Raw genomic sequence first — 21,001 nt, forward strand, 5'->3', positions numbered from 1 at the left:
CAAACTGCTGACCTCAGGTATCTACCCGCCTTGGCCTCCCAAAGTGCTGGGATTACAGGTGTGAGCCACCACACCCGGCCTACTTTATGTTTTTAGTAGAGACGAGGTCTTACCATGTTGGCCAGGTTGGTCTTGAACTCTTGGCCTCAAGCAATCCCCCCACCTCGGCCTCTCAAAGGGCTAGGATTACAGGCGTGAAACACCATGCCCAGCTATTCTGCAAATTAAATGAGATATTTCTGTGCAATTCTTAGCATAACACCTGCCTTGCACACCATAAGAACACAATAAAAGCTGTTATTATTATTACTACCTAGCTAAGTACTAGGCACATAATAGGTGCTAACTTTAACTTAAAAATAATCATTTATTACTACATCAACACTTGATAGTCTTATTTCAATAACAAATGTTTCTTGACTACAACAACATACACTGATCATTTCTCGTGGCTTAAAACTCTCCCAGACTTACCAATATTAGTGGCACCAGCATCCAGACTGTTTTCTACTAACTCCTTCACCGCAGTGCTTAGACTCAGTACCACCGGCCCAGAGCAAATCTGATGGACTGACTTCCGATCAATAGGTTTGATGGCCTTAGCAGGTTCTGTACTAAAGAAATGTTACAAGAAACAAAGCAAGTATTCAGCTATATATTTTCATCCTGATTTTAAGTGTGGGAAATGACTCAACACTGTAAATAGTTTATGGGGCTAATCTATTCATTTATTACATTAACAAATACATTTATTATATCCAGAAATAGAAACACTGTTTTACAATCTATTCATTTATTATATTAACAAATACATTTATTATATCCAGAAATAGAAACACTGTTTTACAATCCTTAAATATGTCCCCAAAATACTTCTGGATAGATACTTCAAATTCAACAGATCCTTACTATCTAATTATACTAGGATCCACATGGAGAAAACACACATTTTGTCTCTCAAATTACCAAAATCTTTGGCAACAATGGTGTCTTCTTTCTTGAAAACTGAAAGCATGGCCTGGTGGGGTGGCTCATGCCTGTAATCCCAGCACTTTGGGAGGCAGAGGCAGGCGGATCACTTGAGGTCAGGAGTTGGAGACCATCCTGGCCAACATGATCAAACCCTGTCTCTACTAAAAATACAAAAAATTAGGCAGGCATCATGGTGGGCGCCTATAAACCCAGCTACTCGGGAGGCTGAGGCAGGAGAATCACTTAAACCCGGAAGGTGGAGGTTGCAGTGAGCTCAGATTGCAGCATTGCACCCCAGCCTGGGCAACGAGCAAAAAAAAAAAAAAAAAAAAAAGTGAAAGCAACATAATTTCCCACATAATTAGAAAAACCAACAGTATACTGGAAAATACACAATGTTTAAGTCAAAATCATCTCAGAAATTGGGTACCAGTTACATAACTATTCCTTATACACAGTTGCCTTTGATACCCTACTCCAAATTGAAGCTGCCAGCTGCTGTCTTAGCAAAGACCCTCAAAGTTCTTGCTGTACTAGCTTTAAGAGTTTTATAACGGTTTTATCTCCCCTTATTCCCTGCTCCAAGCCATCCTCCACTCTATCACCAGAGCTATTTTTGAAATCACAAATCTGGTCAAATAATTTTTCTGCTTAAAAATTTACTAGTGCCCCACTTCCTGCTATATGAAATTGAAAATCTAGTCATCACTGGGCCCAAAACTACCTTCTTTTCAGAATCTCTCTAATCCTTTCCCTTCATCAAGTCCCCTACAGCATCATCATCATTATTATTTATTATGATTATTATTATTTGAGAGTACTCACCCTGTCGCCCAGGCTAGCGTGCAATGGCATGATCTCACCTCACTGCAGGCTCCGCCTGCCAGGTTCAAGCGATTCTCCTGTCTCAGCCTCCCAAGTAGCTGGGATTACAGGCACCCAGCATCACACCCGGCTAATTTTTGTGTTTTTAGTAGAGATGGGGTGTCACCATGTTGGGCAGGCTTGTCTTGAACTCCTGACCTCAGGTGATCTGCCCACCTCGGCCTCCCAAAGCGCTAGGATTACAGGTGTGAGCCGCCGCAACCGGCCGTGCCCTATATTGCAGCACAGTGAACAATTGTTTCCTGAACATCACAAGCTCTTTTAGACACTACACTGTATAAGCAGGTCTCTGTCTAAACCGCTCTCCTCTTCCTCCTCTTCCCCACCAATGTCTGCTCATCCAAAGAATGTATCCCGTGTGTTCATTAACTTAGCAATTTCCAGTAAACAGTTTAATTGATAACTTGTTAAGAGAAGGCAGGAAACCTCCATGAAAGAGAAATCATTGGGTATTTCCTACAGCATTTAACACATCGTAGGCCTTCAATAAACCCTTGTGAAATAAACAAACCTCTTTACTCTTCATTCTACCTTGCTAAGAATCTCACCGAAGTCTGTCTACCACGTGAAACTGCAGATGACCTCACAGAAAATTGAAAGAAGTATCTCTAAAAATAAGTTTATTTGGCAACACACTATAGACTACAGTCCACTTCTGATTTTTTTTTTTTTTTTTTTTTGAGACGGAGTCTTGCTGTGTCACCCAGGCCTGACTGCAGTGGCATGATCTCAGCTCACTGCAGCCTCCGCCTCCTGGGTTCCAGCGATTCTCCTGCCTCAGCCTCCCAAGTAGCTGGGATTACAGCCGCCCGCCACCATGCCCAGTTAATTTTTGTATTTTTAGTAGAAACAGGATTTCACCCTGTTGGCCAGGCTAGGCATGAACTCCTGACCTCATGATCCACCCGCCTTGGCCTCCCAAAGTGCTGGGATTATAGGTGTGAGCCACCGCGCCCGGCCCACTTCAGATATTTATTTTCAGAAGGGAGCGCATTTAGATACAGACCGAAAATATGTTTAAATGTCTCAATACATTTAAATGTAGTTACTTAAATATATCTAATATATTTAAATGCAGAGAGCAAATCTGCGTTTACAAATCTGACACGGAATGCAACTGTGCTAGCCAAGATTCGGTGTAGCTTACCAGCCAGAAATCACAACAGGTAGAAATGCATTGCATTTTGTAAAACTGCGCAGCTATGCAAATTAGGATGTGTCTGGACGCTCTACCTTCCCCAAAATAACCTCCATTTTTTAAAAAGGCCAGGCACAGTGCATCACGCCTGTAATTCCAGCACCTTGGGGGGCCGAGGCGGGCGGATTGCTTGAGCTCAGGAGTTCGAGATCAGCCTGGGCAACATAGCGAAATCCCCGTCTCTACAAAAATAAAAAATTAAAAATTAAATAATATAAAAATAAAAATAAAATGGGAGAGACAACAGGTAGAAAGGAAATGCATTCAGTCTATGGGGATTTCACGCTCCGGCTTCAAGTCCACTGCCCTGTGATAGGATGTGGGCAGGGCCTGTCTGGGACAGGCCGAACCCAACTCCTTACAGGGCCGAATCCTTTGCCCGCAGCCCAGGACCCCGAAGGAGCTTGCCTCGGCCTCAAGGCGCACCCAAGGGGCACCGGATCGCTGGGGCGCTGAGGACGCCGCTCGGGGACCTCCACGCGGCGGCCTCGCCACGCCCCTGGGCCATGTTCTCCCCATTTCCAGGGAGGTTGGAACGCCGTGGTTCTCAAGGAGGGCGCGCAAGAGTGGAGACCGCGAGTCCAGCTCACCTCGAGCTCTCAGCTGGCTCCATGGACTCAACACCCGATCCGCCTCCGAGCCTGGGAAACTTCCCCTTCCCAGACTCCCACAGGCGCCCCGCCTCCCGAGCTCCCATTGGCTGCTTTTGACGTTGTGCTCCACCCTTTCCGGGCGGGGTGAAAAAAATACTTCCCGTCTCTCCTTTTCGCCTATTGGCTCTGTCAAACGTCGAGTCCGTGACGTCAAAGAGCATGGGCCAATCAGAGCACACCGGACTGCGTTTTCTGCGAACCACCGCAGCAGGGTTAGAAGGGAGATGGCCGCCCTCAGTTGTGGTCTTCGACGGCTTCCGAGCATTGGTGTCTGGCACGCACTTGTTTTGGTTCCGCCAAGTCGATGGACCAGGTAAAGCCTTATCACTGGCGCCGCGCGCTTCTCCGTCTGGAACTTCCCACCTGCATGTACCGGCTCCCCAACGTGCAATGCGGGAGTAGCGGCCCAGCGCCCTGCGTTGGCCACGTGCGGGTAGGAGCGCGGCCCCCCCCCCCCCCGCCCAGTGCGCACGCGCGGCGGCCCGCTGTTGGCCCGAGTCCCCCCGGGCCTGAAGGAATGTGTCCCACCCAGTTCGCGGTCCCACCCAGGCATCTGTGCCCGCCGGCCAGGGACTCACCCAAACCTTTATGTTTTAAAAGATTTACTTAGGCTGGCGCCATGGCTCACACCTGTAATCCCAGCACTTTGGGAGGCCCAAGCAGGCGGGTCACCTGAGGTCAGGAGTTGGAGACCAGCCTGGCCAACATGTTGAAACCTCGTCTCTATTAAAAATACAAAAATTAGCCGGGCGTGTGGCGGGCGCCTGTAATCACAGCCACTCGGGAGGCTGAGGCAGGAGAATCGTTTGAACCCTGGAGGCGGAGTTTGCAGTGAGCTGAGATCGAGCCATTGCACTGGAGCCTGGGAAACAAGAGTGAAACTGTGTCTCAAAAAACCAAAAATATTTTTTATATATGTAATATATAAAATATATATAATATATGATATCATATCTCATATATGATATCACATATATGATATGATATATCGCATATATATGATATGATATCATATATAATGTCATATATGATATCATATATAATGTCATATATGATATATAATGTCATATATGATATATAATGTCATATATGATATATATAATGTCATATATGATATATATATGATATCATGTCATCAATCATATCATATCATATATATGATATATATACACATCTTTCCTGGTCGGGCGCAGTGGTTCACGTCTGGAATCTTAGCGCTTTGGGAGACCGAGGCGGGAGGATTGCTTGAATTGCTTCAGCCCTGAGAGTTTGAGACCAGCCTGAGCAACATAGTGAGACCCTTGTCTGTATTTTTTTTTTTTTTTTTTTTTTTTGAGTTGGAGTCTAGCTCTGTCGCCCAGGCTGGAATGCAGTGGCCTGATCTCGGCTCACTGCAAGCTCCGCCTCCCAGGTTCACGCCATTCTCCTGCCTCAGCCTCCCGAGTAGCTGGGACTGCAGGTGCCCGCCACCACGCCCGGCTAATTTTTTTTTTGTATTTTTAGTAGAGACCGGGTTTCACCGCCTTAGCCATGTTGGGCTCGCTCTCCTGACCTTGTGAGCCGCCCGCCTCGGCCTCCCAAAGTGCTGGGATTACAGTCGTGAGCCACTGGGTCCGGTCGCCTTGTCTCTATTTTTTAAATATTTTAATTAAAATAAAAATCTATCCATATTTTTTCTTTTTTTTTTTTTTTTTTGCATATGGCTGCTTAAACATGTTCAGAGATTGTACCCTCTGAAAAGTGAATAGCACATAAATGCTCATTTTGAGGAATTACAAAGTGAACCCTAGGGTCACCACCTCCCAGGTTGACACACGATGTCACTGCTCCATTCTTTCCACTTAAACCTTCCCCCCCAACCCCCCCGCAGGTCCTGATTTTTATGATAATTATGTCCTGCTTGTGTCTATTATTTTGTTAACACAGTATCCCTAAACAATACAGTGTGGGTTTTTGTTTGTTTTTTTTTTTGTTTTTTTCAGACAGTCTCACTCTGTCATCCAGGCTGGAGTGCAGTGGTGTGACCTCGGCTCCCTGCAACCTCTGCCTCCCGGGTTCAAGCAGTTCTCCCGCCTCAGCCTCCTGAGTAGCTGAGATTACAGGCGCCGTCCACTGCACCCGGCTAATGTTTTTATTTTTTGTAGAGACGGGGTTTCACCATGTTGGCCAGGCTGGTCTCAAACTCCTGACCTCAAGCGATCTGCCCGCCTGGACCTCCCAAAGTGCTGGGATTACAAATATGAGCCACTGGTGCCCAGCCCTGGCTTCTTTTTTGTAGACATTATTTTAGAAGTCATTTTATTGTGAGTAACAACAGAGGTATTCATTTTCTCTGTAGTATGCTGTTCCATTGCATAACTCTCCCGCATATATTTATCCATCCTACTTGCTCAGGGACACTGGATTGTTTTCCATTTTAACCTGCTATGAACAATTCTGCAGTGAATATTCTTTTTTTTTTTTTTGGAGACGGAGTCTCGCTCTGTTGCCCAGTTTGGAGTACAGTGGCGCGATCTCGGCTCACTGCAACCTCCACTTCCTGGGTTCACGCCATTCTCCTGCCTCAGCCTCCTGAGTAGCTGGGACTGCAGGTACCCGCCACCATGCCCGGCTAACTTTTTGTATTTGTAGTAGAGATGGGGTTTCACCGTGTTAGCCAGGATGGTCTCGATCCCCTAACCTCGTGATCCACCCACCTCGGCCTCCCAAAGTGCTGGGATTACAGGCATGAGCCACTGTGCCCGGTCTCTGCAGTGAATACTGTTATACAGAGGAGCAGGCATGGGGTATGTACTAACGAATGGGACTGCTGGCTCAGTGGCTCGCCTGGCTTTCCACTCTAGTAAATTGTTTTCCAAGGTTGTTAGACTGGTTGGTGCACTCTCTTCCCACTCCCCAGCGAGGTAGAATTCCTGATGTTTGCATCCTGCCTAAAGCTGGCGGGTGTAGCCTGGTATCCTAGGGTAGTGTTAGTTTGGATTTCTCCAGACTTCTCTAAGTTGAGGACCTTTTCATATTCACTGGCCGCTGTGATTGCTCTTTTGTAATGTACCTGCTCAAGTCTTTCACTCTTTTCTCATTGCAGACGTACATCCTGGGTTTCCAGCAGGAGAAACAGGCTTGTCGATTCTGACACAAGATGGGTGAATCGGTAACTTTTCTGGTCTGTTTTCCCACTGCTTGTTATCCTTCTGTTTTCTTTAATGGCTTTCTGCCTGGATCCAGAGGGACGGACTTTCTTTTGAAACCCAGTAACACCACTGTTATTTCAGTCCAGAGCTAAGACAGAAATAGCAGACATGGTTCAATGGTCCCTGCACCTAGAGAGTGCCGTGGAAACAGGGCCCAGTCACCCTCCAACTGCACAGTCCCATGAAACCAGAAAGACAACCCAGGTTGGAGGATGTCACCTTTCATTTAAGACCAAGTTTTGCAGGGTCTTTTTAATTCGTTTTTAAGTGTGCTGCCTAACTTCCTTTGGGCTTTTATTTGTGAACTTATAACTTAGAGGACACATAATCTCACTCTTCTAGCAATTTCTCTGGGAGATGATAACAGTGTGGACAGATGAATAATTAGCAATAAAACATCTTGGCCAGGCGTGGTGGCTCCCGTCTGTAATCCCAGCACTTTGGGAGACCAAGGCAGGAGGACCACTTGAACCTAGGAGTTCAAAACCAATCTTGGCAACATGGTGAAACCCCATTTTTACAAAAAATACAAAACTTAGCCAGGTGTTGTAGCATGTGCCTGTAGTCCCAGCTATTCAGGAGGCTGAGGTGGGAGCATCACTTGAGCCCCGGAGGTCAGGGCTGCATTGAGCTGTGATCGTGCCACTGCACTCCAGCATGGGCAACAGAGTGAAACCCTGTGTCAAAAAAAAAAAAAAAAAAAGCAATCAAGCATCTCCAGGGTAAATGAGAGCAACATGAAGAATAAGCTGCTTATAAATACATATAAATTAAAACAAATTGATAAAAACAATATACCACATCATAATCTAATCTCAGCAAGGAAAACAACAGCCCGACATTAGAAGGCACCAATGACATAAAACAGATCTTGAACATTTTGGTATTACTCAGATCATGAAGGAATAGCTCAAGTTGCACTCAGGCTTAAAAATCACAAGCCACGTTACACATATAGTACTTCAGACATTCTTTATTCCTGACTGAGTTTTTTTTGTTTTTGAGATGGAGTCTCACTCTGTCGACGAGGCTGGAATGTAGTGTCATGATCTCGGCTCACTGCAGCCGCCGTCTCCCGGGTTCAAGCAATTCTCCTGCCTCAGCCTCCCCAGTAGCTGGGATTACAGGTGCCCACCACCACGGCCAGCCAATTTTTTGTATTTTTAGTAGAGACGGGGTTTCACCATGTTGGCCAGGCTGGTCTCGAACTCCTGACCTCAAGTCATCTGCCCGCCTTGGCCTCCCAAAGTGCTGAGATTACAGGCGTGAGCCACTGCGCCTGGCCCTTACTGAGCTTTGAATCCAGTAGGTGCATTTTTGGCCCTATTGGAGCAGACAACCTACTGCCATTTGTGGAAATTAGCAAGCTTGTACACAAACAGTGTACAAATGCAGGCTGGTTAAGAGAGGTTGGAAATATGACTCAGGACTAATCATTAAGTAACAGAATATTACACAGGTTGTAGCCTTCCCTGTCACACACCTTGCTTTCAAATTTATTTTCAGTCAGCACCTAGTTTTTTTTTGTTTCTGAGATGGAGTCACCCTGTCGTTCAGGCTAGAGTACAGTGGTGGGCTCTTGGCTCACTGCACCCTCCCCCTCCTGGGTCCAAGTGATTCTCCTGCTTCAGCCTCCTGAGTAGCTGGGATTACAGGTGTCCACCACCAAGCCCAGCTAATTTTTGTGTTTCAGTAGAGATGGAGTTTCATCGTGTTGTCGTCTCGAACTTCTGACCTCAAGTGATCCACCCACCTTGCCCTTCCAAAGTGCTGAGATTACAGGTGTGAGCCACCGTGCCCAGCCAGCACCCAATAATTTAATTGGCATACTGAACTCTGTTCCACCCGGAAGTCAGTGGACTTCACATTTCTCTGCTGTTTGATCTTAAATAAGAGCAACAGACTAGGAGAGGTGAGAAAGTGCTGATTAAGCCCGGGGGTAAACAGGAGTTAAGCAAACAAGAGAAGAGGGAAGAGTGATTTGGATAGAGGGAACAGCACATGTGAAGATCCTGTGTTTGGAGCCAGCGTGGTGTTTTAGGAACTCCTAGGACAGTGTAGCTAGAGTACAGAGCAAAGGAGGAAATTGGGTGAGGTAATGTAGCCAGGGGCCAAATGATATAAGATGTCTGTGAGGCCATGTTAAATGTTTGACGTTTTATCCTAAGCACCTAGGAGGTTAGCAAGGGGGAGACAGTGACAATATCTGATTTTATTTTTTTGAGACGGAGTCTTGCTCTTGTCGCCCAGGCTGGAGTGCAGTGGCACAATCTCTGCTCACTGCAACCTCCGCCTCCCAAGTTCAAGCGATTCTCCTGCCTCAGCCTCCCGAGTAGCTGGGATTATAGGCACTCACACCACACGTGGATAATTTTTGTACTTTAGTAGAGATGGGGTTTCACCATGTTGGCCAGGCTGGTCTCAAACTCCTGACCTGAAGTGATTCACCTCCCTGGGCCTCCCAAAGTGCTGGGATTACAGGCATGAGCCACTGCACCCGGCCTTGTTTTAAGCGTTTGGGGATCAATTTCAGGGACCTATTGGACTATGGGGAAAACGAGATGGTTCTACTCCTGTATTTGAAAGTCTTTTTCCTTTTGGTTTCTTTAGTTTGTAGTTAAGGCTCTGCAGACTTGCATCCCATAATGTCTTTTATTTTTTTTTAATTTTTATTTTTTTGAGACAGAGTCTCACTCTGTCACCCAGGCTGGAGTACAGTGGTGCGATCATAGCTCACTGCAGCCTTGAACTCCTGGACTCAAGCAGTCCTCCCACCTCAGCCTCCTGAATAGCTGAATACAGGCCTGCGCTGCCACACCTGGCTAATTATTATTATTATTTTTTGTAGAAATGGGGTCTTGCTGTATAGCCCAGGCTGGTCTTGAACTCCTGGCCTCAAGCCATCCTCCTGCCCTGGCCTCCCAAAGTGCTGGGATTATAGGCATGAGCCACGGTGCCCAGCCTTTGTCTTAGTTTTTGGTCCCCCTCACCTGATCCCAGAGTTCTAGAACCATTCCCTTGGAAAGAAAGGGACTGGTCAGGGCTGGGGATGGAGAAGTGCTGTGGTAGGAGCCCTTTCTTCTCTTTCTTTCCCCAGCTGGATCACCATACCTACCCTGCAGTCCTCGTCTTCCTGGCCCCATAGCTCCTCCTCTCCAAGCATGTCTTCCCCACTGCAGAGAGCTGCGGGAGATACCAAGAGGGCCTTGTCTGCATCTTCTAGTTCCTCTGCCAGTCTACCCTTCGATGACAGGGACTCAAACCATACCTCAGGGGGGTAAGTAGATGTTGCATTGTGCGGCCACTTCCTGTGTCCGTGGCAGCCTTCCCCCTCTCGTTTTCCCACATTGATGATAATATGCGTGGGACTGTGTGAAAACACCAGAAGTGCTGTACTCGTTCGGCACAGTGACACCCTCCCTCCAGCTCCAGGTGTTTTTTTTTTTGGCGGTCCTAGATGTTGTAGACATCAAAATAGTAGTACATCCTGTTTTTTGGTTGGTTGTTTGTTTTTTTGAGATGGAGTCTCACCCTGTCGCCCAGGCTGGAGTGCAGTGGCGTGATCTTGGCTCACTGCAACCTCCGCCTTCCGGATCCAAGCACATCCTGTTTTTAATCCATCATCCATCGTGTCTAAACCTCTCTTAAACACATTTCTGTGTTCGGCATGTACAACCCCTGGTGGGGGCTGGGAGGTGGCAGATGGGGGAGTAAAGAGTTCTTTATTTGTTGCCTGGTAAATTGTATATACTTTTTAGCTGGTATCCCCTAGTTTTCCTACTTGGGGATTTTGTAAACAGGTCTGTGTATCCTTATTTATTACCACATATGAGTTTATTGTGTGTAGGTTATAATAATATATCTTGGTTTTTTATCTTTCCAGAAGGAAAAAAGCTAATGTCATACAGATCTGCTTTGTCCCCTAGCTGTTTTAATTGGCTTTCTCTGAATCATTTCTGTTTCTGTCAGTGCTGCTGTGGGGGACCTGATTATATCAATGTTATAAACTTGAATTGATAAGACACGTGGTTGATGTTTCACGGGGGTGGAATTTAACTCTAGGTCCATATTAGTCTCCCGTTTATGGATGAGTGATAGATGACTTCCTGAGCCATGATTATTTTTCTCTACAAAGAGCAGTGATCTCTCTACCCGCTAAGTGAGTAGCATTTGATTCTCTTCTTCAGAGAGAATACTGGGAAGGGTTGTCCTTCCCCTGCCTCATTTCCTCATTCTTCGTCTCCATTGCTTTCATGTGAAAGTTTTCCTTTAAGACCTTGTCCCAGCCAGGTGTGGTGGCTCACGCCTGTAATCCCAACACTTTGGGAGGCTGAGGCAGGTGGATCACCTGAGGTCAGGAGTTTGAGACCAGCCTGGCCAACACAGTGGAACACCTGTAATCCCAGCTACTCGGGAGACTGAGGCAGGAGAATCACTTGAACCTGGGAGGCAGAGGTTTTAGTGAGCCGAGATCACACCATTGCACTCCAGCCTGGGTGACGAGAGCAAAACTCTGTTTCAAAAAAAAAAAAAAGACTTTGTCCCAACTTCCTACTAAAAATAAGCTCATTTTTTCTTAAAATCTGAATATGTTTTTCTCATGGAGATGGGGTGCGATGAGAGAATAGGGAGGGAATAGGGTGGTTATAAGTAAAGAGAACGGTACTTTCTCACAGGAATACTGACTCTTTGTTAGCTGATGAAGGCAGTGACTTTGAAGATAGCTTCTATTGCAATGTGAAGAAGAAAGCAAAAGGACCACCAAAAACAATGCCGGTGAGTCAGCCAGTTTTCTTTTGTTTTTGAGTCTTGTGGGGGAAGCAGCCCAGCTACTCAAGAGGCTGAGGCAGGACAGTGGCGTGAACCCCGGGGGCGGAGCTTGTAGTGAGCTGAGATCGCGCCACTGCACTCCAGCCTGGGTGACAGAGCGAGACTCCGTCTCAAAAAAAAAAAAGAAAAAAAGAAAACTTAAAAGAGGTTCAGGTGATACGGTTCATAAAAGGACAAGATTTACAAAGTATTAAGTGACGGAAATTGAAACAAGAGAAATTTTGAAGAGAAAAGGACTTTAGGATATAGAGATACAGGAAGGGGACTCAAGGACTTTTGTTTTTTAAGGGAAACAAGTTAATAAACTTCATAACAGTATAAAAATCAATTATTTCAGTACTGAGTCTAACTCAGACTCTGCTGTGGAACTGGCAGCGTAAGCCTACTTGTGTGATAATGATGAGACCAAGTGTTAATGTCACTGTTACCTTTTTTTCATATTTCTGATCTTTTTATACATATTAGGTGGCAAACATCCAAAGGAAGGTTCCGAGTGGCACATCGTCATAGCCGGAAACAGTCAGAGCCACCAGCCAATGATCTTTTCAATGCTGTGAAAGCCACCAAAAGTGACATGAAGGTAAAGCAGTGTCTTACCTCTGTTGATACCATCTCACTTTGGTAAGGTGGTAAGGACAAGTGTCTACAAACTTGATGTGAACATTTTAGTGTGTGTAACATATCAAGAAAGATAAGATTATGGGGTGAATCCTTGGAGTGATAGAAGGGTAACCTCGAATGAGAGAGCCTGTTCTTTTTTTTTTTTTTTTTTTTTGAGACAGAGTTGCTTTCTTCGCCCAGGCTGGAGTGCAGTGGTACAGTCTCAGCTCACTGCAGCCTCTGCCTCCTGGGTTCAAGCGATTCTCGTGCCTCAGCCTCCCAAGTAGCTGGGATTACAGGCACATGCCACCACGCCCAGCTAATTTTTGTATTTTTAGTAGAGATGGGGTTTCGCTGGTCTCCAACTTCTGACTTCAGGTGATCCGCCCGCCTCGGCCTCCCAAAGTGCTGGGATTACAGACGTGAGCCACTGCACCCGGCTTCGAGAGAGCGTGTTCTTTTCTTAAAGCGTGTTCTTTTCTTAAAGGTATCACAGGAGTGATTATGCCTTTATTGATTGATGGAGCAGGTGACGAGAGGCATTGCAAGACATGAGAAGGAAGCTTGGATGTGGGTGTCACCTTGTTCACCCATGTTATTTTTTAGCTCCATCTTGACAATTGTACTTACTTATTTTTTCCCTTTGTTTCTTGTTTTTATAATTTTATTGAAGTTTTAATACCCAAAAGTGTACAAAGCTTCTATGTAGTTTAAAAAATAAAAATGATTACCCAGATCTCTAGCCCCAGCTCAAGAAGTGAAACATGAATATTGCTGTAGAGATTCTTTGTGTACCTTCTTTCTACCCTACCTCACAGTCCCCTTATTACCCCCAGGTAAACACTAGGGTGAATTTTGTGTTAATATTTGTCATCTTTCATTACAGTGTTACCACTATGAATGTGTTCTTCAATTATGTAAATGAATGCATTATTCAGGCTTCTGTGATTTAATTATTTCAGTTAACATTGTTTGAGATTTATCCACATTAATGTGTAATTTTATAGTTTCTGGGAAAATATTTAAAATTTTCAAACATACAGAATTTTGCTAGTTATATTTTCATTATTTGATTTCTAACTTTGTTGTGTTGTATTCAGGGAATGTGGTGTTTGAAATTTAGGTAGGGTCTGGGCACAGTGGCTCACACCTTTGATCCCAGCACTTGGGAAGGCTGAGGCAGGCAGATCACTTGAGGCCAGGAGTTCGAGACCAGCCTGGCCAACATGGTGAAACCCCATCTCTACTAAAAATACAAAAATTAGCTGCATGTGGTGGCGTTTGTCTGTAATCCCAGCCACTTGGGAGGCTGAGGCATGAGAACTGCTTGAACCCGGGAGGCGGAGGTTGCAGTGAGCTGAGATTGTGCCACGGCACTCTAGCCTGGGTGACAGAGTGAGACTCTGTCTCAAAAAAAAAAAAAAAGAAAGAAATTTATGGAGACTTAGCCTTACGGCCTAGGATTGAGTTGGTACATTCGTTTTATCTTTTCTGTTTCTTTTTCTCCCTTTGCTTGCTTTCCTTTGGATTTCTTGTCTTCTACAAGGACCTGAGCACATTTCAATTCCAGTTGTCTTTTCCACCTTACATGCAGTTGTACAGTGTGTTAGTTTTTTGTTTTTTTTTTTGAGACGGAGTCTTACTCTGTCGCCCAGGCTGGAGTGCAGTGACACGATCTTGGCTCACTGCACCCTCTGCCTCCCGGGTTCACGTGATTCTCCTGCCTCAGCCTCCCGAGTAGCTTGGATTACAGGTGCACGCCACCACACCCAACTAATTTTTGTATTTTTAGCAGAGACGGGGTTTCACCATTTTGGCCAGGATGGTCTTGATCTCTTGACCTCATGATCCGCCCTCCTCGGCCTTCCAAAGTGCTGGGATTACAGGTGCGAGCCACCACGCCCGGCCTTTTATTTCTTTTTTTGAGCCCATTCTCTCCCTCTTTTAGTTTTAAAATTTTATTAAACATAGTCATTTTATAATCTATGGTAGATGATTATCTAAAGTCTTTGTGAATATAATTCTGTCAGTGCCTTGTTTCTTTATATGTTTTACTAGGTTTACTGTGAGCCACTCATTTTCCCTGGAGTTCTTATGTGCTGGAATTCTTTGGGGCCTAGGTCAAAGGTGGGTTTTTTTTTTTTTTTGAGACGGAGTCTCGGTCTGTCACCCAGGCTGGAGTGCAGTGGCGTGATCCCTGCTCACTGCAAGCTCCGCCTCCTGGGTTCAGGCCATTCTCCTGCCTCAGCCTCCCGAATAGCTGGGACTACAGGCGCCTGCAACCACGCCGGCTAAATTTTTGTATTTTTAGTAGAGACAGGGTTTCACCATGTTAGCCAGGATGGTCTCGATCTCCTGACCTCGTGATCCGCCCGCCTCGGCCTCCCAAAGTGCTGGGATTGCAGGCGTGAATCACCGCGCCCGGCCCCAAAGGTGGGTTTTTAAGAGAGGAACCTGCTGTTGCTTTGACAGTTGCCTGGGGACACTCCAGAATCACTTTTTTTTTTTTTTTTTTTTGAGACAGGGTCTCGTTCTTTCTAGGCTGGAGTGCAGTGGTGCTATCACGGCTCCCTGCTGGTTTGACCTCCCTCAGTGGCGAGGGGGTGACCCTCCCATCTCAGCCTCTCGCATAGCTGGGACTATAGGCATGTGCCACCATGCCTAATTATTCTGTTTCTGGTAGAGCAGCCTGGGCAACATGAGTTTCACTTTACTTGGGTTACTGCTCCCAGCCTGAATCACTTTTAATTATCTGAATGATTATTCTGGGCTGGGTGTGGTGGCTTGTGCCTATAATCCCAGCACTTTGGGAGGCTAAGGTGGGCCTCACTTGAGGTCAGGAGTTCAAGACCAGCCTGGCCAATATGGTGAAACCCTGTCTCTACTAAAAATACAAAAATTAGCCATTAGCCAGGCGTGGTGGCGCACACCTGTAATCCCAGCTGCTCGGGAGGCTGAAGCAGGAGAATGCTTGAACCTGGAAGGTGGAGGTTGTAGTGAGCTGAGATCTTGCCATTGCGCTTCAGCTTGGGCTACAGAGTGAGACTGTCTCCAAAAAAAAAAAAAAAAAGGAAAAGATAAAAAAGATTATTCTGATAATGTATGTGGTGTGAATCTTGACTGCAAATCCAGATCTGAGGGCTCACTATGGTTGTGGATTCTCAAGGAGGAGTTATTTTTTTTCCTCTCCACTGCACCCTCAGGTCATAACAAGCTAGTTTTCTTGCTGTCGCCATCTGCCCTGTAGGTTTAGTGTTCAATCTCACTTCCTTGAGGATGTGATTCTTTGCAGGACCCAGCTTTATTTAGGTGCCTCCTCTTGGACTACTCGTCTTGGAAGAAGCTTAGACTCTACCTCCTGTGCTCTGCACTCCATGCAGCCATCTGGATACAAAGTCAGGGTCTCCAGGGATTCATGAAACCTTTAGGGCAAAAGTCAGTTTGCTTACCTCCCAGGGTTGCTACTTACACCTCATTTTTGGCCTATATGAAATTTTACCTTTCATTCTAGTTCACCAGTACATTGTGAAAGATGTTTTAAATGTTTTACAGAAGTTTAGATGGTTCAACTGGGAAGATCGTATAGGATTTCTGTTCTGTCATATTGCCAGAAGTAGAAGTCATCTACATTTTTTTTTCCTAGTCTTTGGTAGATGAGTGGCTGGATAGCTACAAGCAAGACCAGGATGCAGGATTTCTGGAGCGTGTTAACTTTTTCATCTGAACTTGTGGATGTAAAGGTGAGGAAACTGCTCCCCCTTTCTAATTCCCAGCCTTTTGTTCCTGTGTTATGAAATTCTTTCTCCATTTAGATAAGTAGGATTAGACATTTCCTAAATAAAGGAAGATAGTAAAGCATTGGCAAAATTTTACTTATTTAGGCCGGGCACTGTGACTCACACCTGTAATCCCAGCACTTTGGGAAGCTGAGGCGGGTGGATCACTTGAGGTCAGGAGTTGAAGACCAGCCTGGGCAACATGGTGAAACCCCTACTAAATACAAAAAATTATCTGGGTATGGTGGCTCATGCCTGTAGAATTGCTTGAACCCAGGAGGTGGAGGTTATAGTGAGCCGGGATAGCGCCACTGCACTCCAACCTGGGCGACAGAGCCAGACGGTCTTCAAAAAAACAAAAAGAAAAAAAAAAAAGGGAAAAGTTTCACTTCTTTAACTAAATTTTTTGTTGATAAATACGGGAAGTGATCCAGTAGGTAACCATGTTGGTTTAGAGGCAAGACACTTTGGGGAAAAAGAAGTAATCATGCTTATGTTATGGCACAGATTTGAAGACACCCTTTAGTCTTTCTAGATGCAATAATCTGTTATTTTCTTACTCTTTATTTCTCAGCTACTTTGCCCATATTTGTCCTCTGTAGCTGTGGTACCCCCAGAACTCTTACTGCCATGGCTTAATTTATTAAGATGGTCTCAGTCAGGTTGTATTATATAAGAAATCAGCGTCTGGCTTAGTTTTATTACTCTCTTTTGTTTTGTTTTGTTTTGTTTTTGTTTTTGTTTTTGAGACAGAGTCTCACTCTATTGTCCAGGCTGGAGTGCAGTGGCACGATCTGGGCTCACTGCAACCTCTACATCCTGGGTTTAAGGGATTCTCATGCCTCAGCCTCCCAAGTGACTGAGATTACAAGCATGTGCCACCATATGTGGCGAATTTTTTTTTTTTTCTTTGAGATGGAGTCTGGCTCTGTTGCCCAGGCTGGAGTCCAGTGGCACAATCTCGGCTCACCGCAACCTCCGCATCCCAGGTCCAAGTGATTCTTCTGCCTCAGCCTCCTGGGTAGCTGGGACTACAGACGCGCACCACCATGCCTAGCTAATTTTTGTATTTTTAGTAGAGACAGGGTTTCACCATATTGGCCAGGCTGGTCTTGAACTCCTGACCTCGTGATCCACCCATCTCACCCTCCCAAAGTGCTGGGATTACAGGTGTGAGCCACTGTGCCCGGCCTATGTGGCTAATTTTTGTATTTTTAGTAGAGATGGGGTTTCGCCAGGCTGGTCTTGTACTCCTGACCTCAGGTGATTCACCTGCCTCGGCCTCCCAAAGTGTTGGGATTACAGGCATGAGCCATTGCGCCTGGCCTGTTTTTTTTTTTGTTGTTGTTGTTGTTTTGTTGTTCTTGTTGTTTATTTTTGGGCACAGTTTTTCACTGCTTGATTCCTTTTTTTTTTTTTTAAACAAATCCTGCCTCAGGTTTATTTGTACAAATAGTGCAGGGGACACCAGTCCTTCTGTCCTCACGTTGGCAGACAGAGATCTCTACTCTGAAGCCTTTGTACAGGCCTGGGCACCTTTGGGAGCCTGAGCTGGAACTGAAGCTGGAGCTGCAGCCTGGGCCTTCATTTGATCCTTGGCCTTTGGCTGGCACGGCCTGAGCCCCTTGGCATTGTGGGCACAAGCATGCTTCTCAAGCTTGGGGCGGGCAGTGTAGGCAAGTGGGTTTAACCTCCTTGGGCTTTACAAGGGGCTCGATAGCCTCGGCATGTACACCCATGGCCCTGGCATTGTTGCCCTGCATCTTCTTTTTTTCTTTTTTTTTTTTGAGACAGAGTCTCACTTGTTGCCCAGGCTGGAGTGCAGTAGTGTGATCTCAGCTCACTGCAACCTCCGCCTTCCCGGTTCAAGCAATTCTCCTGCCTCAGCCTCCCGAGTAGCTGGGATTACAGGCACCCGCCACTACCCCCAGCTCGTTTTTTCCATTTTTAGTAGAGAACTGGGTTTCATCATGTTGGCCAGGCTGGTCTCGAATTCCTGACCTTGTGATTTGCCTGCCTCGGCCTCCCAAAGTGCTGGGATTACAGGCGTGACCGACTGTGCCCGGCCAGCCTGCATCTTCTTTAGGCCCTTCTTGTGCTTCTTGGCAAAGCACATATTCCTCAGGAACTTGGGGTCCATCCCGTTAAGAGATTTGTATCTTTGTGATTGGGGTTTCTTGATGCCATTTCTGTGTAATTTTCAGCCTGGTTGTGTGAGGTGTGGTTCTTGGATTTGGCCATGTCTGCACCATAACCTGTGACTCCCTTCCTTTGGGTTTTTAGAGAGATTGCCTTATAGCAGATACACAGTTGGATGTTGGCAGACTGTTGACCAGGGGGTCTTCTGATTCCCCACCTAAGCTCTTTGCAGAATGTTTCCTTGCTCATCTTCAGGTATATCTGTAAATGATCACAGCATCCTGTTATTTTCCTTGTAAGCACCTCATATCCTTCATTCTTTAGGCACTGTGAGCCCTGAGGTGTTCAAGAAGATGTCCAACTCAGAGATCATCCAGCACCTGACACAGCGTGTAATGAGGTGGAAGAAGACGACCAGGATCTTCTTACCCCTCTTATTTCAAAACAAAATGCCTATTATCCCCTTCTTTTTGATTCTGTGAAATAGGGTAGCTTTCAGAAGGTGGAGTTCAGTCTCTTGGGGGTAAAAGAGATCTGAATATGCCTCTCAAACTGGGGAGACTACCAGGAAATGAAGTATATCAGAGATATTTTTACTAGACTGTTGGGTTTTGACATCCAAGCCCCTATGACTTCATAGACCTGGTCATAACTTTCCCATCCTTTTCATACATCCTTTTGTAGGACTCAGGGGACTATCCTCTGACAGCTCCAGGTCCATCCTGGAAGAAGTTCCAGGGCAGCTTCTGTGAGTTTGTGGGGACATTGGTCTGTCGGTGCCAGTACAGCCTCCTCCATGCTGGCTGCCCTGTGGACAGCCTCATCTCCCTGCTCACTGGCCTGTCAGACTCACAGGTCCGCGCCTTCCGTCACACTAGCACCCTGGCTGGTGAGCATTCATTTTCACTCTGGACATTCTCCTGGGGGTTTGTAGGACTTTCCTCTGTTCTCTGATTCAGGGTCTTCTTTCCTACCTGCATCTTGGCTCTTCACTTCAAAGCCATGCCTCTTTTATCCTAAACTTCAATCCAGTTTCTCACTAGTGGAGTTTTGAGAAGGGGTAGATGACAGCAACAATTTCCAGGCTTAATATTTTTGTCAGAGCTCACCACTAGGGGTATGCTGATGGTTAAAAGAAGACCACAAGAGTTAGAGGGAGACAGTCCACTCCAGGAGAGGGAGTCTTAGGATTTTAGGGTCACCCAGCTCTGGCTTCTCATTTTCATTGCCCTTCTTTCCTTCTATTTTTTTCCTTCTACTCATCCTCTCTCCTCTGACCTAAATAATGATTTCTTCATCTCTTTTTCCTTACTCAAAGCTGTGAAACTGATGACCTCCCTGGTAAGAGTTGCCCTCCAGCTGAGTCTGCACCAAGATAACAATGAGCATCAGTATGAGGCTGAAAGAAACAAGGGGCCAGGGCAGAGGGCACGTAAGTGGCTGGAGAGCCTGTTGGAGAAACGCAGAGGTGAGCAGTGTTCCCTGCTTCTTCCTCCCCTTTTTCCCAACTTGCACCCACTTCTGCCACAGACCCCCTTATCAGGCCCTGGGCAGTCTTTCAAGATCATGAATAATGGAGTCTGGCAATAGTTTCATAGACCCATCCTGTAAGGGGTCGTTGCATGCTCATCTCGTTTCTGGGTTGTGGCTCAATAAATAATGTGTAATTTAGAGTTCTCTCGAATTCCACTTTTGCTCAGGTTTTCTTTGTCAGCACCCATTGTCAGAAGTGTTTAAGTGCTGTACCTGCCTGTCATGCAAGGAATTAAGTTTTGACCTACTTGTCAAGTGTGCAGTGTGCGCGTGACTGCAGGAGTACTAAAAGCCAACCATTGACAAGGGAGGCCAAATTTTCCAGGAATGGAAAGAGCGCAGGCCTTCCAGTGAACTGCTGGCTTTAAATTCTGTTCCATTTAGTCACTAGCTCCATGACCTTATGTAACCTCTCTTCAGTTTTCTTTTCTTTAGAAAAAGGGATAATCTCACCTTTTTGTGAAGAATAAATGAGATGATGAGTAAATTGCCTCACTTGGCACACAGTAGATACTCGTTGGGTTTGCTTGTAATCTTAAAGATGACCGGAGGGCATAAGCCGTAGCAAAATCTTTGACACTGATGAAATCTTTAATCAGCTGGGTCTGTCGTAAGAGTAACACTACTGATGTTTTCTCCTCACTTTCTGTTAGTGTCTAAGACCCCTCCTATGAGGTTGGCAGGACTCAGCATGACTGACCATATCATTTGGCTGTTTCTCTAGCCCTCACAAAAGATCTCTTCCATTCTAAATCACTAGAGAAGGAAACTTTCTACTTCCCTCATTCTCTTATGTTCTTTTTCATTGTCAGGTTGATCTTAAAAGCTTATGTGTATTAATCTATCCTGGATTTTAAATTATGTACACTGGCATGAATCTTTCTTTTTCTTTTTCTTTTTCCTTTTTTTTTTTTTTTTGGCTTCTCTGGGCTCTTGCTTAGTCAATTATCATTATAATTCCCCCATTTTATCCTTAATTTCTTCCTCCCCACTATTTTCTTCTCTCCACTTACAAATGTATATAGGCTCTTGAATCTTTATTTCACTCTGCTCCTCTGTGAGTTACTCTTTTTTCCATCCTTCCTTTTAGGGTAGTATTTCCTTACTTCCTTAATGTCCAACTAACTGAATCCTCTTTGCTAGCTAGCTTATTTCCCCATTTTTCTTTGAAACTGTTCTTTCCAAACCAATGACTTCCTAATTCGTAAAGCCAGTAGCCTTTTC

The 21,001-nt window shown here is 45.5% G+C and overlaps 3 protein-coding genes across 5 annotated transcripts in view; 1 reads left to right on the plus strand and 2 right to left on the minus strand.

Annotated features, from left to right (window-relative positions):
- LOC100436789 (putative postmeiotic segregation increased 2-like protein 1) overlaps positions 1-12,237 on the minus strand; it is a 23,255-nt gene extending 11,018 nt beyond the window's left edge. Inside the window, 5 exon segments of the mRNA XM_054560121.2 lie at positions 471-614; positions 3,646-3,710; positions 3,713-4,261; positions 10,015-10,267; positions 12,158-12,237. Coding sequence (XP_054416096.2) covers positions 471-614; positions 3,646-3,710; positions 3,713-4,261; positions 10,015-10,267; positions 12,158-12,237 — 1,091 coding nt within the window.
- The window catches only part of LOC100437158 (putative speedy protein E7), a 73,747-nt gene continuing 64,945 nt past the window's right edge, over positions 12,200-21,001 (plus strand). For all 3 annotated transcript variants that reach the window (XM_024241673.3, XM_063725967.1, XM_063725968.1), the window contains exon 1: positions 12,200-12,309. The gene's annotated coding sequence lies outside the window, so the exon portion shown is untranslated. The remainder of the gene's footprint in view (positions 12,310-21,001) is intronic.
- The window catches only part of LOC100450485 (DNA mismatch repair protein MutL-like), a 36,265-nt gene continuing 30,646 nt past the window's right edge, over positions 15,383-21,001 (minus strand). The window contains 4 exon segments of the mRNA XM_063725970.1: positions 15,383-17,787; positions 17,789-17,862; positions 18,177-18,307; positions 18,310-18,505. Of these exon segments, the coding sequence (XP_063582040.1) occupies positions 17,610-17,787; positions 17,789-17,862; positions 18,177-18,307; positions 18,310-18,505 (579 nt within the window). The 3' untranslated portion in view covers positions 15,383-17,609.

The sequence above is a fragment of the Pongo abelii genome, chromosome 6 (assembly GCF_028885655.2).
Source record: "Pongo abelii isolate AG06213 chromosome 6, NHGRI_mPonAbe1-v2.0_pri, whole genome shotgun sequence".
NCBI classification, from domain to species: Eukaryota; Metazoa; Chordata; class Mammalia; order Primates; family Hominidae; genus Pongo; species Pongo abelii.